The sequence below is a fragment of the Indicator indicator genome, chromosome 15 (genome assembly GCF_027791375.1).
Source record: "Indicator indicator isolate 239-I01 chromosome 15, UM_Iind_1.1, whole genome shotgun sequence".
NCBI lineage: Eukaryota > Metazoa > Chordata > Aves > Piciformes > Indicatoridae > Indicator > Indicator indicator.
The window spans coordinates 13828689-13842463 of record NC_072024.1 but is presented as its reverse complement, the minus strand read 5'-3'; the positions used below and the strand labels follow the sequence as shown (position 1 = coordinate 13842463).

The 13775-nt window shown below is 61.5% G+C and overlaps 1 protein-coding gene across 1 annotated transcript in view; it reads left to right on the top strand.

Moving 5' to 3' along the window:
* The first annotated feature begins 217 nt into the window (after positions 1-217).
* Positions 218-13775, top strand: part of COL7A1 (collagen type VII alpha 1 chain) — a 29791-nt gene continuing 16233 nt past the window's right edge. The window contains exons 1-46 of the mRNA XM_054387612.1: positions 218-947; positions 1053-1233; positions 1311-1470; positions 1568-1661; positions 1748-1906; positions 2101-2264; positions 2363-2492; positions 4170-4289; positions 4412-4558; positions 4765-4881; positions 4958-5107; positions 5314-5442; positions 5531-5677; positions 5843-5968; positions 6038-6181; positions 6264-6389; positions 6463-6609; positions 6690-6818; positions 6899-7045; positions 7226-7361; positions 7451-7581; positions 7656-7792; positions 7874-8000; positions 8080-8223; positions 8295-8455; positions 8745-8908; positions 9105-9197; positions 9499-9570; positions 9723-9729; positions 9984-10037; positions 10266-10334; positions 10424-10537; positions 10851-10877; positions 11013-11066; positions 11166-11228; positions 11355-11414; positions 11547-11582; positions 11719-11763; positions 11979-12014; positions 12315-12350; positions 12767-12838; positions 12922-12981; positions 13113-13148; positions 13354-13434; positions 13578-13613; positions 13683-13727. Of these exons, the coding sequence (XP_054243587.1) occupies positions 218-947; positions 1053-1233; positions 1311-1470; positions 1568-1661; positions 1748-1906; positions 2101-2264; positions 2363-2492; positions 4170-4289; positions 4412-4558; positions 4765-4881; positions 4958-5107; positions 5314-5442; positions 5531-5677; positions 5843-5968; positions 6038-6181; positions 6264-6389; positions 6463-6609; positions 6690-6818; positions 6899-7045; positions 7226-7361; positions 7451-7581; positions 7656-7792; positions 7874-8000; positions 8080-8223; positions 8295-8455; positions 8745-8908; positions 9105-9197; positions 9499-9570; positions 9723-9729; positions 9984-10037; positions 10266-10334; positions 10424-10537; positions 10851-10877; positions 11013-11066; positions 11166-11228; positions 11355-11414; positions 11547-11582; positions 11719-11763; positions 11979-12014; positions 12315-12350; positions 12767-12838; positions 12922-12981; positions 13113-13148; positions 13354-13434; positions 13578-13613; positions 13683-13727 (5343 nt within the window). The remainder of the gene's footprint in view (positions 948-1052; positions 1234-1310; positions 1471-1567; positions 1662-1747; positions 1907-2100; positions 2265-2362; positions 2493-4169; positions 4290-4411; positions 4559-4764; positions 4882-4957; positions 5108-5313; positions 5443-5530; positions 5678-5842; positions 5969-6037; positions 6182-6263; positions 6390-6462; positions 6610-6689; positions 6819-6898; positions 7046-7225; positions 7362-7450; positions 7582-7655; positions 7793-7873; positions 8001-8079; positions 8224-8294; positions 8456-8744; positions 8909-9104; positions 9198-9498; positions 9571-9722; positions 9730-9983; positions 10038-10265; positions 10335-10423; positions 10538-10850; positions 10878-11012; positions 11067-11165; positions 11229-11354; positions 11415-11546; positions 11583-11718; positions 11764-11978; positions 12015-12314; positions 12351-12766; positions 12839-12921; positions 12982-13112; positions 13149-13353; positions 13435-13577; positions 13614-13682; positions 13728-13775) is intronic.

Genomic DNA, 13775 nt, shown 5'->3' with positions numbered 1-13775 from the left:
GGGCAGCCGCCGGGCTGACACCTTCTTGGTTCAGCAGCGCCCGGGAGCCGCCGTGGCCATCGCAGTGGTGTCAGGCCGGACGTCCCCCGCAGCTCTGTGTGCGTGGGAAGCGGCAGGGCGTGTGGGATCGCGGGCACCCTGGGCCCGCTGCCCTAGAGACCTCCGCTTGTGCCACCCTTCCCGGAGTGGTGGGGAACCCTAGCAGGCAGAGGCACTGATGGGCAGGAGCAGCCGAGTGGGCAGGAGCAGCCGAGTGGGCTGCTGCGGGTGCCGAGGCGCGGAGCAGGCAGGCGGGAGGCAGCGGGAAAGGCGTGTGGAGGCAGAGCCCGCGCACACCCTGCAGCTGGGGCTGGCAGCCTCCCGCGGCTGGGGCACGGCTGCCCCAGGCACCGGGCGTCGAGCGGGGCCGTGGCCAGGCCCGGCTGGGCTGAACGGGGAGGGCTGGAGCGTGGCCAGGCACGGGGCACCCACGCGACCGTGCTGTGGCGCAGCTGGCACCGCCTGTGCCGTGCTGTGGGGCAGCCACCGGCACCGCTCCTGTGTGGCCAGGCACAGCTGCTGCTCACCTGACCCTTTTCAGAAAGCCAGCATGCCGAATAGGTGCTGCTGGCTGCTCCCCTGGCACGGGGTGGAATGTGAGGTAACATGGCTGGGCATGGCCCTACTGCCTCCCAACCCAAACCAGGATTGGGGTGCCAGCAGTGATGCCGAGGGTGGCACTGGCACCCTCCTGAGGCTACCAGATGTCCCATATGGCATGGTACTGGGATATCCCAAGGCCTGCAGCTCTGTAACCACTGTCCCCAGAGGCATGGGGTTGATGTTGGGCAGCAGTGGCATCATCCTTTTCCCGCAGGCTCCCACAATGAGTGGCAGGCTCCTGCTCCTTGCTGTCCTCCTCACACTCCCGGGTCCCCCAGCTGCCACAGCACAGAAGAGGAACCAAGGTGGGTGCTAAGCACTGGGTGCACATGGTCTGAAGGATAAGAGGGGCTCAGCATCACCATGCTGTGGTGCTACTCCATGCCCTGAGCACTGTCACCACCCCACAGCAGTGTGCAAGGATGTGCTGGAGGCTGACATCGCCTTTCTGGTGGATGGTTCATCCAGCATTGGCAGAAACAATTTCCGTGCCATCCGCACCTTCATGGATGAGCTGGTGGGGCCCTTTGTGCAGGTGGTGGGCGAGAAGGCAGTGCGCTTCGCGGTGGCACAGTACAGCGACGAGCCACGGTGAGCACCAGGGAGGGAGCTTGTGGGGTGGCAGGGCAGCAGAACTGAAAGGTCACACATCACCCTGTGCTACCCAGGGTGGAGTTCCCCTTCTCCCAGCACACCGATGGCACCAGCGTCCGGAGGGCCATCCAGCAGCTGAGCTACAAGGGCGGCAACACGCGGACTGGTGCTGGTTTCCGCTATGTTGCTGACAACTTCTTTGGTCCCACACAGCTCCGGCCTGGGGTCCCTCAGGTACTTGCAGGGTGGTGGTCCTGGTGACAACCAGTGAGAGATGTGGTGAGTCTGTGGACCTTGGGTTTGATCTCATGGCTCTTGCCTGGCCCTGCAGATCTGCATCCTCATCACTGATGGCAAGTCCCAGGATGATGCTGAGGGGGCAGCAGCAAAGCTGAAGAGACAGGGCATCAAGGTCTTTGCCGTGGGTGAGTGAGGCTTTGGTGCTGGCTGATGGGGAACTTCTGCCAGGTGAGGGGTCCCTGCCCTCACCCATCATCTCCATCCTTGCCAGGGATCAAAAATGCCGACCACAAGGAGCTGATGCGTGTGGCCTCTGTGCCTACTGATGCCTTCTTCTTCTATGTTGGTGACTTCAAGCTGCTGGGGACACTGGTGCCACTGATGACACGCAGGGTGTGCACGAGCATTGGAGGCACTCTGTACCACCCAGGTATGGTCACTCATCTTTGTGGCTTATAGGTGTGATAATGCTGGGTGCCAGGCTGTGCTCACTCTGAGCACCCATCCTCCCCAAAATGCCCCCTGGCCATACCATCCCAGCAGGCATGTGATTGTGCCTCTCTGGCAAGCTCTCCCTCCTGCCACATACACTGTGGAGTCAACGGTCCCTGTGCTCCCCTGCAGATGGGCCAAGTCATACTGGCCCCTCCAACCTGGAGATCCTGGAGCAGGGCCTTGACCAGCTTCTGATCCGCTGGACGGCAGCCAGTGGCCCTGTCACTGGTTACCGGGTGCAGTATGTGCCACTGACGGGTCTGGGGCAGCCAATCGTGGCAGAGAGACAGGAGGTGAGTACTCCTACCTGCCTGCTCAGAGTCCTCGGGGATCCCTGGCAGCCCCATGTGTGGCCTGGGGATGCCAAGGGGGTGACACTGCCATTGGTTAGGTGAGCCTAGGACCACAGGAAATGAGCACTGTGCTGCGGGGGCTGCGTGCAGGGACGGAGTACCTGGTCACCGTCACTGCCCAGTATGCCAACAGCATTGGCGAGTCAGTGTCCAGCCGAACACGCACCCGTGAGTGTCCATGCCCAGCGGGGATGGGAATGCAGTAGCAGCTGGGTGCCCACGGGGCTGCAGGCTCATCTCTGGCTCCCTGTGTCTTCAGAGAGCCATGCCAGCTCTATAGTGGATTTCCGTGTGGTAGAGACTGGACCAACCTTCCTGAGGCTGGCCTGGCAGCCTGGCCCTGAGCCCCTGCAGGGCTACAGCCTCAGCTATGCTGTGCAAGGTAAGGGGATAGTCCCTGTGAGGGGATGGCCCTGCCTGGATGCCATCTGGATGCTCTGCCTTTGGACAGCCCCCATAGTAGGGGCTTGCATGGGAGGGTATATGCATAGGGTGATGCAAGAGGTGTATGTTGAGCATGCTGCGGGTGTCTGCATGCCCTGCCTTCACTGCTGGTGCCCGTGGCAGGCTGTGGGGCACGTGTGTGCACAGAAGTGTGGAGGCAGTGTGTGTTCCTGCAGCCTGAGGCTCCAGTGCACAGGGCTGAGAGTGTGGGCATGGGTGTGCATGAATGCTGGGGGCCCCACGTGTGCCCCTAACCAGGGCTGAGAGCTCAGGCATGTGCATGCCCCCGTGGTCACTGGGGTGGCAGGGCGCAACTGGTAGACCTCAGTCCCAGCTGAGCCCGAGGCTGGAGCCAGCACCTGGAAGCCCCTCCCTGGCCTCAGGCATTCCACGGATGTCCCTTCCCTGGCCGCTGTCCCAGCCTCTCCCAGTGCTCCCCACTCCTGGCACTGCCTGACATCCCGAGGCAGGGTGCTGGTCCATGGAGACCCCTTTGCTGCTGGGCCTGGTGCATGCTGTGCTCTTATGTCCACCTGTACTCCTCTCTCCACCCCTCAGGAGCAGCCCAGGGGGAGGAGAAGAGCCTGGGGCCCAGCGCACAGTCAGCCATGCTGAGCAACCTGCGCCCCGACACTGAGTATGTGGTGACACTTCGACCCCGCCCCACGCAGCAGCCTGCTGTCCCTGCTACTCTCACCACCCGGACTCGTAAGCAGTGCACCCAGAGCTGGGCTGAGCTGGGGACAGGGATAAGTTCCCAGCCCCTCCAGCGACCACGCTCCATGGGGATGAGGCTGCCTAGCCTGGCAGGGGTGGGGATGGGTGTGCAGGTGGGCATGACTACTAGATGATGCTCTGAGCCCCAGAAGGTGCTCCTAGAAGGGATGCAGCATGATGTGTTCTTCCAGCTCGTATATAGCCCTTATGGAAGTGTTATCACTGGAGCTTTCCCCAAGTAACATAAAAATGTTGGTCATCAAACCACAGTTGTTGTTTTTTAAATCAATTCAAGTGCCATGCTCTGTGGGAAGAAAACACTGTTTCCACAAGGGTGCTGGAAAGCATTGCTAGGCAGAAACTGGGGTGAGGCCACTTTTACAAGCATCAAATTTTGGCAAACCAGTTCCCTCAGCTGCTCCAGGCAGCCTTAACCAGCAGAATGAATTTAAGGCATTAAGAGGAAAGCATTTTGAGCTCCAGTTTGCTGGAGCTGGGGTGCTTCGAGGGAGCCACCTTTATGTGGGCTGCACTTGGTGACCTCAGTGCAGTTCAGCATTCACAGAGCAGGGGCAAAGGGGCTTTCCCCAACCCTGAGCAGGTGAGTTTGCAGACAAAGGTGCTTCCAGCTGCCCCCTGTCTCACTCTTGCTTGGAGGATGTGACAGACACCTCTTGTCCTTAGGGCGTCTCATGGGTGTGCAGCACTTGGCTGTCCACAATGTCTCTGCACAGAGCATGCTGCTGGCCTGGCAGCCTGTCAGTGGTGCCACTGGCTACCGGCTCTCCTGGGCGACCCTCACAGGTACATGCTTCTCCCAGACCTTGCTCCCCATATGCTGGTGGCCCCAGGGAGCAAGGATGGGTTGTGGGGTAGTGGTACCCACTGCCTGGACCCCCAAGGGACTGCTGTGCTGGCTCTCACAGGACAGGACAGGCACAGGGTGGACCTGGATGCTGGGAAGACATCGCATCCAGTGGGGGGGCTGCAGCCCAACACCAACTACGTGGTGACGGTGGCCCCGCTTTTTGGACAGCTGGAGGGACCCACGGCCACAGTGCGGCAGAGGACAGGTAGGTCGTGGGCGTGGGTGGTGCCAGTCCATTGCTGGCCTCTGGCCCTGCCCCTGATGCTGTTGCTGCAAGACGGGGTGGGGACTAGCTCCCACTACGCACATGGTAATGCTCCTGCTCTGTGCAGGGGACTGGGGATGTGCCAGGCTGGGTGACTGGTAGCAGAGTGGCATATGGTAGCCCAGCTCATGGGGTCTATCTTGCAGAGGAAGGTGTGGATCAGATGCTGCAGACCAACATCCTGGGCCCCACATCCATCCAGGTGGTCTGGACTGGTGCCCGTGATGCCCGCGGCTACCGTCTGGAGTGGAAGAGAGCCACAGGTGGGCTCAGGGTGCCTGGTCCCCTCCACAGACCCTGTTGCACTGGCAGCCGGTAGTGACTCTCCCATCCCTGCAGGACTGGAGCCCCCCAGGACAGTGTCACTCCCCAGCAATGCCAACGCCTACCAGCTGACAGGGCTGCAACCAGGCACTGAGTACCGCATCACCCTTTACACACTCTATGATGGCAGAGAGGTGGCCACCCCTGTTACAACCTTCCAAACAGGTGAGCAACACTGTGGGTCCCCTGGGGTGTCCCCCACCCTCCCAAACCTTTGAGATGGAAGGATGTCTCATGTGGCATTGCTCAGCCCAGGGACCCCTTTGGCCACGGGAGTCCCCCAGTTCTATGATCATGACCCAGGGTGAGGATGGGGGCTGTGCCATCCAGGCTGTGTGGCTGTGGCTGTACCTCACTGTTTCTGCTTGCAGGTGTGGAGGTGCCCGTGGGCACCGTGTCCAACCTGCGACTCATTGAGGAGTCAGGCAGGCGGGTGCGGCTGGGCTGGACTGGTGTCCCCGGTGCCACTGAGTACAAAGTGGTGGTGCGCAACAACCAGGGTGAGTCTATGGGCTGGGGCACAGGTGGCCCCTCGGGGGACACCAGCCAACTGCTGCTGAGTGTCTGCCACCACCCTGATCCTGGCAGACGGCACAGAGAGGACGAGGCGTGTCCCGAGCAGCCAGACTGGGCTGGAGCTGAGCGACCTCCGTGAGGGCATCACCTACCTGGTGCGTGTCTCAGCACTGGCAGGCAGCCGGGAGGGTAGCGCCGCCACGCTCACCATCCGCCTCAGTAAGTCTGCACTGGTATTTGGCACCAGGGGTCCCGGCATGCTGTTTTTCCCCCACTGGTATATGTTGGTCCTCTATATCCTCACAAGCCCTCAGGGAACTGAGGTGTCTGCAGGGCCCCTCTAGGCACCCTGAGGTGACACCATGGTGCCCTGGGGCGGTGCAGAGTATCCGGCAGTAGGCAGTGTCTCGGAGCTGCGGGTGACAGAGACCAGTCCCAGCCAGCTGCGAATCACCTGGCGAGGGCTGCCAGGTGCTGGGGGCTACCTGCTGACATGGCAAGGCAGCGATGGTGAGTGTGAGGGCCACAGGGTACCATGACAGTGATGCCAGGACCCTTCCCAGCCTGACTGTATTGTAGGCCTGGAGCAATCCCGCTTCCTCCCCACTGACCCCACTGCTTTCACCATCGAGGGGCTGCGTGCAGGCACCATCTACACTGTCGGTGTCTCTGCCATTGTGGATGGCCGCCAGGGCAGGCCTGTCACCACCACAGGGCGGACAGGTGAGGTGTCCCTGTGCCCACCACTGCTGGCTACTGCCACTTGCTGCGAACCTGGGTCACAGTGGCCATCTCGGTTTTGCAGCACCCGAGCAGGTGGGGACGGTGTCCCAGCTGGAGGTGCAGGAGTCCAGGAGCAACATTGCCCGTGTCACCTGGGTTGGTGTGCCAGGAGCCACTGCCTACCGCGTGGTCTGGAGCCGCACTGATGGTACCACGGGATGGGGACAGGGACAGTCTGTGAGGGCAGTGAGGTGGGGGGCTGACACTGTGGTCTTTGGCAGGGGGCTCGGAGAGCAGCCGGCGAGTTCCTGGCCACACGAGCTCCTTTGACATCCCTGACCTGGAGGGTGGCGTCTCCTACACCGTGAAGGTGACAGCTCTAATTGGCAACCGGGAGGGCAACCCTGTCTCCATCATCGTCACTACCCGTGAGTGCTGGAGCGGGAGGCAGCACCCTGGCCTGGCATTGGGCAACCCTGCCCCTAATACCTGCCCCTCTGCTCCACAGCGGAGGCAGCCCCACTGCCCCCTGTCAGAAGCTTCCGTGTGACAGAGGCGTCTGAGCGCCGCCTGCTCCTGGCCTGGGTGCCTGCAGCTGGCAGTGCTGGATATCGTCTGGTTTGGCGCCTGGCTGAGGGTGAGCATGGCTGGATGGCATCCTGGCATCCCTCCTAGCCCCTGCACTGCAACTCCTCACCTGTTTCTCTTCCCATGCAGGAGGGCCCCAGCACAGCCAGCAGCTCCCAGCCACCACCAACTCCTATGACCTGGGGGGGCTGGTGCCAGGCCAGCGCTACCACATCAGCATCACCAGCTTGGCTGGCAGCCGGGAGAGTGAGCCAGCGACTGTTACTGCTGTCACTGGTAAAGGACTGTGTGAGGCTGTGGGGACATCAGACCCCTGGGGCAGGGCTGAAGCCTTGAGGAACACCAAAGGGTTTGGCTGTCAAAGCCTTGGGTTGGGGAAGGGTGATGAGTGGGGGGCCAGGAGCAGGCTGAGGGCTGTCCCATGGGGCTGGGACACCCTTTCCTCCTTCTCCTTAGCAGCTGCTCCAGCCCACGTCACCAACCTGCGTGTGACAGAGGTGCAGAGAGACTCAGTGACACTCACCTGGACCTCTGTCTCTGGTGCCTCCAGCTACATCCTCTCATGGAGCCCCCCTGCAGGTGAGATAGGCAGGTGGTCCTGGGGTGGGGAGCAGCATCCCTGAGGGGTCTTGCTGGTCCTCATGACTCTGTCTCCTGGGTGGCAGCTGGTGGGGAGACGAGGAGGACGGTGCCTGGTACTGCCAGCTCCCAGCAGGTCTCTGGGCTGCGCCTGGGCCAGAGATACACCTTCACCCTCCGCCCACTCCTGGGGAATGTGCCAGGCACTGAGAGCTCAGTCAGCGAGCGCACAGGTAGGGGGACACTGTAGGGACAGGCTGGGCTTGTCTCTGCTCCTGTGGCAACTTCACCCCTTCCATGCTCACAGTCTGCAGGGATGCCCGCGGTGACATCATCTTCCTGGTGCATGGCACCCGTGACAGTTCCTCTGGTGCTGACGCCATTCGCACCCTCCTTTCCAACACTGTGTCCTCCCTGGGGCACCTGGGCCCAGAAGGCACACAGGTAGGATGCTGCCACACCAGTGGGGGCCTGGGGAGGTGCAGGTGAGCAGCTGTGCCCACTGCTTCCCCTGTACCTTTGCAGGTGGCTCTGGCCACATACAGCTACCGCAGCCTGCCCTGGCTGCTCCTCAACCGTTCCAGCGACCTGCAGGCCGTGCTGGAGCAGATCCGCACCATGCGCTATGAGGAGCCCAGCGGCAATGCCATTGGTGAGGGACTGTGCTGGGAGCCAGGGCAGTGGCTGGTGGGACACCAGTGACCACCCTCTTTCTCTTTCTCCTTCCCCAGGGGCAGCCATAACCTTTGCCAGGACCTATCTGCTGAGCCCCAATGCAGGGCGCCGGCCCAATGTGCCAGCAGTACTGGTGGTCCTGGTTGATGGCCCTTCTGGGGATGATGCCATTGCTGCAGCCAGAGATGTTAAAGCTGGGGGTGAGGATGAATGGGGTCCCAGCAGGGTGTGCAGGCAGTTCTGCGGTGTGCTGAGGGTAGTCTTTGTTCAGGGGTCCAGGTGCTAGCAGTGGGTTTGGAGGGGGCAGACCAGGAGCAGCTCCGGCGCATGGTCACTGGTGAGGACCCACGGTACATCTACCATGGTGGCAGGACCCTGGCAGAGCTGGAGGGAGAGCTCACTGATGACCTCTGTACCATCATATCCACCAGGGTAAGGGGCCAGGGTGCCCTAGGGGGTTTGGAAGGGAAGCAGCTCTGTGGGGGCCAAGAGCTTCTCCTAGCCCTGAGTTCACAAAGGTTTATTTTGCCTTGCCAGCCGGAGCCAAAGCCCTGCACTGTGCAATGCCCCAGGGTGAGCATCCCCATACTGTACCATGCCATGCTGTGCCATGGGAGCTCAGCTTGGATCAGGGACCCCCCAGCTTATCAATGGCACCAGTAGAGTGGGGAGCCAAGCATGAAGATGCAGCCCCTAAACCCTTTCCTCTGTCCTCTTTCAGGGTGAGAAGGGAGAACGCGGTGAGGCAGTGAGTGCTTTGGTGTCATCCTCCCCCATCTGGTGGCTCATGGAGGGGCTGCATCCCACAGGGGATGCTCATCACTGGCTTTGTCTCTATAGGGACCACAAGGACGAGCAGGGCCACCAGGCCTCCCTGGCGAGCCGGTAATATCCTGACTAGGGGGTAGTGGGGGGGCAGCTCCCTGACAGGAGGCAGTGACATGATCCCTCTGTTCCCTTGTCCCTTTATTCTGCTGGCAGGTGGGTGTGGGGCAAGGGGCTGTCCAGCTGCAAGGGTGGACAGGGAACATCCCTTGGCCACCACCCAACACCCAGCCCATCCTCTCCACTGTCCCTCCAGGGCCGTCATGGGCCGCCTGGACCTCCGGGCCCCCCGGGGCCACGGACTGTGCCAGGAGAGACCATTGAGCGGCCAGGCAAGAAGGGGGACAGGGTGAGTATCTCTGACCTCTCATCGAGGCACCCCAGTGTTCTGGGGCACAATAACCTGGCTGCATGGGGCCTCTCTAGCCCTTCTCCTTCCCTTCTCTTCCTTGTCCATGCTGGAGTGGGTATCCCCTCGGAGAGCCCCAGTCCAGCTCCACACTGCTCCCTCATACTCCAGCTCAGCATGCAGGGAAAAGGCATCCATCAGCTCTGCTACAGGGCTATCCTGGGTTTCTGGTGCCAGGACCAGCACTGCCTGGGGCATTGGGGGGTGTCCAGCAGTGTCAGAGCGCTCCTCTCTTCCACAGGGATTCCCTGGCGCTGATGGAACACCAGGAAGCCCTGGCCGCCCTGGGAACCCTGGATCACCTGGCCAACCAGTGAGTGGGGATGTTTCTTGGGTTTGCTTCTGCATGGTGTACTCTTTCCATCACCCTGCCTGCTCTCTGAGCAGGTCTCTGCCTACCCTTGCCCTGTGCCACGGGATCTCTGTAGCTGGCAGGGTCCTTGCTGTCTCCTTTTTGTGTCCCAGACCAAGTGTACTGGGGAGAGACTGTCCATCCTTGTTGTGGCTGGAGCCCCTGTTGTGTCTCATCCTAGGGCATCCCATCCACCCCATTCCATCCTTGCTTCCTTGCCTGGCAGGGGGACACATTCATATCCTGAGCTGTTGTTTTCCAGGGCACCCAAGGCATCCCTGGACCTCGAGGAGATCCTGTAAGTATTTGCCCACTTCTCTCCATCCCTGCTTCCTCCCTGCACCCCACCCCTCATTCTCATCTTCCCTTCCCAGGGGCCGCGGGGGCCGACAGGGCTTTCTGGCCCGAAGGGGGAGAAAGGAGAGCCGGTAGGTGATGGGCACGAGGCTGTCCCATGGGGTCCCCGGGGAGTGGTGGCACTCTGCTGGGTACACCTCAGCCCCTGGCATCTCCTGATACTTGGTGCTTTGGTGACCCCAGGGTCTCCCTGTCTCCCTGCTGGGCTCCTGGCCGTGTGGGAGCTTGGCCTCTGTCCTGCACTGGGAACGCAACATGACAGATTGGGACACTGATTTTAACTCTCTTTGCTTGTTCAGGGAGAGCCCAGCGTGATCAAGGATGGAGGACCGGGGCTGCCAGGCAGGAAAGGGGAGCCAGGAACAGCGGTAGATATGGGGCTGGAGATGCCAAGGGGTACCTGCCAGCGCCCCTGGCCCATGGCATGGCTCCAGCTAATGGAGCATCTCTTCTGCAGGGCAGCCCTGGTTCCCCTGGGAGCCCTGGCCCAAGGGGACCATTTGGTGATCCAGGTCCCCCTGGTCCACTTGGACCCATGGGGCCACCAGGACCTCCAGGAGAGTTTGTGAAGGTACATCCTCCCCAATGCTGCATGCTGATAGCTGGGGGGATGTGTGGACAGACAGGTGGAGGAATTGCCAGCAACTTGAAGCTGTGTGCATTCCTGCTGGTCCCACTCATGGGCTGTGTTCCCCACCAGCTGTGCCTGTGCGCACATACATGTGCAGGAGCTGGTGCTGGGCAGTGTGGGGAGAGGAACATGGCATGCACCTGACTTGATGCTACTGATGATGGGCTGCCCAGCATGTCCCTATTCCATTTGAGGGGGACATGGGAAGCCCCCAGACCTGCCCTTACTTCCTTTTTGATTTTCCCCCTCCCAGGGAGAGAAAGGTGATCGAGGGGAAAGGGTGAGTGCATTTCCTTGGCTTCTCTGCCCTCTTGGACAGAGGGTCCTGTGGGTGCCTGAGGGCACTGCAACCCCCCCGGGGTACTGGGATGGTCCCCTGGGGCCATCGCACAGGAGCTGACCCCTGTCTCTACAGGGCCCCCCTGGACTGGTGGATGGGGCAGCACCTCGAGGGGAGCCTGGCCCCCCGGTGAGTCCAACCTCTGGGTCAGTGGGGCATAGTGCCACCATGATCATGTGGCTTTGGTGCTGAGCTGTGTCCTGGGGACTGAGCTGTGCTCTCTTGCAGGGCCTGCCTGGGGACCCTGGGCCTCGAGGACCTGCTGGGCCCCCTGGCCTCAAAGGAGAGAAGGTAGGAAGTAGGGGGATGGTGCATACTGAGGCCAGCCCCTGCGCTGCTCTACAGCAGAGATACTCATTCGCATCTCATGGGCATCCCTGGCTCATGAGCATGGCTGTCACCTCTCTTAATGTGCAGGGTGATGGAACAGAAGGTTTCCCAGGGCCACCTGGACGCCCTGGGGACCCAGGAGACCGGGTGAGTTTTCTGAGAGAAGGTAGGACAGATAGGAGCTGGTTGAAAGCTGAGCCCCAAGGGCACCCCAGAGGGCTCCTCCTCCCATCAGCCCTACCACACTGAAGGTGACATCTTCTGCATTCCCTTTTGCAGGGCCCACGGGGACCACCAGGGGAGCAGGGCAGGAAGGTGAGTGGTGTGGGGACCAAAGGGATGCTCTTGCCTTTTCCTTGGTGGGGAGAAAAGGGATCTGGGTGCCACACAGGGACATGTGCCATTCTTTGTGGGTCCTGCTGCTGCTGACTCTGTCTTCCCCTTTTGTCAGGGAGACCGTGGGGCACCAGGTGACCTGGGAGATACGGGCGAGAAGGTGAGATGGCACCAGAGCAGGACTGTTCCATTTGGCAGTGTTGGCAGAGCCTGGTGGCCCTGTGGCCCTGTGATAGCTGTGCCTAGGGGTTACTGTCAGAGCACAGTAGTTTTGGATGAGCTGTGGTGCCAAGGCCCAAAGGATTCTGGGGCAGAACACAGTGTGGCATGAAGGAAGGAAGGTTTCCTGAAACCTTCTTCTGTTTTGCCCTGCAGGGAGACCGTGGCATGCCAGGCCCTGAGGGCGAGAAGGTAGGTGGGCTGTGGTGGCTGCTGCCATGCCAGGGTAATGCCTGCCCTGCCCTGGAGCAGCTGTCCTGGCACAGGGTGGGAGAATTCCTCTGACATCTTCCTCTTCCTCCTCTACTCCAGGGTGAGGCAGGAGCCCCAGGGCGCCCAGGGCCATCAGGCAGAGAGGTGAGTTGGGGCAGTGGCCACAGTGCTGTAGAGCTGGCACCCTGAGAGTGGTGGGGCTACCATGCCCCAGATGTGCTGCTCCAGGCATGCCTCCCCAGGCTCTGCCAGCCCCTGAGGTCTCTTCTCTTGCCACAGGGAGCTCCAGGACCAGCTGGGCCCCGTGGGGAGAAGGTAAGGACAAAGTGGGGTCCCAGGAGTGGAAGGGAACTCCTGGGGAAGGGACTGGCAATGACATCCATCTCTCTACAGGGTGATCCAGGACCACCTGGCAAGCCAGTAAGTGATGCTGCCTGGCAAGTTCACCTCTGCCTGCCCCAGCCCCAGGACGAGGCACTGCGGGCAGCACCCAGCATGGTCCCCTCTGCTTCTCTATCAGGCTCCCAGTGTGGCTGGTGTTGGAGGAGAGAAGGTAACCCTGCCTTGGCTGTGCTCCCCAGCCCTGTGCTGGCACTTCCTGGGCATGGTCGTGGGCTAGGGAGGAGGATTGCACAGCTGGGCATCAACCTGAGCAGATGCCCATCCCCAGCTGCAGTTGGGGACACGGGGGTGGTTGGGGGGGGCTGGTATTGCCATTTTGTGTGCTCCAGGGTGACAGAGGCTTTCCAGGACCAGAAGGACCTCCTGGCCCCAAGGGTGATGCAGGAGATAAAGGTGCCCGTGTGAGTACTGCCTGGGGACAGGAGGAACAGGGGGTATGGCACAGCATGTGCCCTAGCTCCAAGCTGCATCCTTTCATGTCTAGGGTGCCCCTGGTCTGAGCATCCCAGGACCAGCTGGCCCCAAAGGCGAGCAGGGTGATCGGGTGAGTCTGTGTGCACCCAGGGCCTGGCAGGGCTCCTGTCCCAGGGGCACCAGCACAGGGCCCCAGTCCCTTCTTCAGCTTGGCTCTACCCCAGTGCCCAGTGACACATTCTCTCCTTTCCCAACAACCAGGGCATCACTGGCCTCACGGGCAGGAGCGGCCCAAAGGTAATGTCTCTACAGGAGGCGTTGCCCCTCTGTCCTGTCCGTCCATCTGTCCATCTGTGGGGCTATGGAGGGGCTGTCCCTGCAGGCCGTGCCACAGTGCTGTTCCAAGGAGTGGAGAGTGCCATGCTGAGCCTCTCTGATCCCCGGCAGCCCCTGTGCCCTCCCAATGTTTCTGTGACCCCTTGCCCCTTCCCTCCCTGCCTAGGGTGACCCAGGGGAGCCAGGAGAGAAGGGTGAGCCGGGCCGAGCAGGCATCCCAGGACAGACCGGGCTGCGTGGCAAGGAGGTAGCGTGGGACAAGGGGGTGGAAGAACCAAGTTCCATGGGGCACTCTGGCCCTAAAGAGTTGAGAGGGTCATGAGGAGCAGAGGGTTGCTGGTGACTTGTGCTTTTCTCCCCTTGGCTGGTGTCTGCTGACCTGTGCTGCAGGGGGAGCGTGGAGAGAAGGGTGATGAAGGCACCCCGGTAAGTGAGGACCCCCAGGACCTCTGGTTCCTTCTCTACTGCCCCCATTCACCCCCTCTCTCCCCACAGGGTGAAGCAGGTCTGCCTGGCAAACCTGGAGACAGAGGCCCACGGGTAAGTCTGGGGCTGGGGGCACCCTGGTGTGGCTGAGATGCCCAGTGG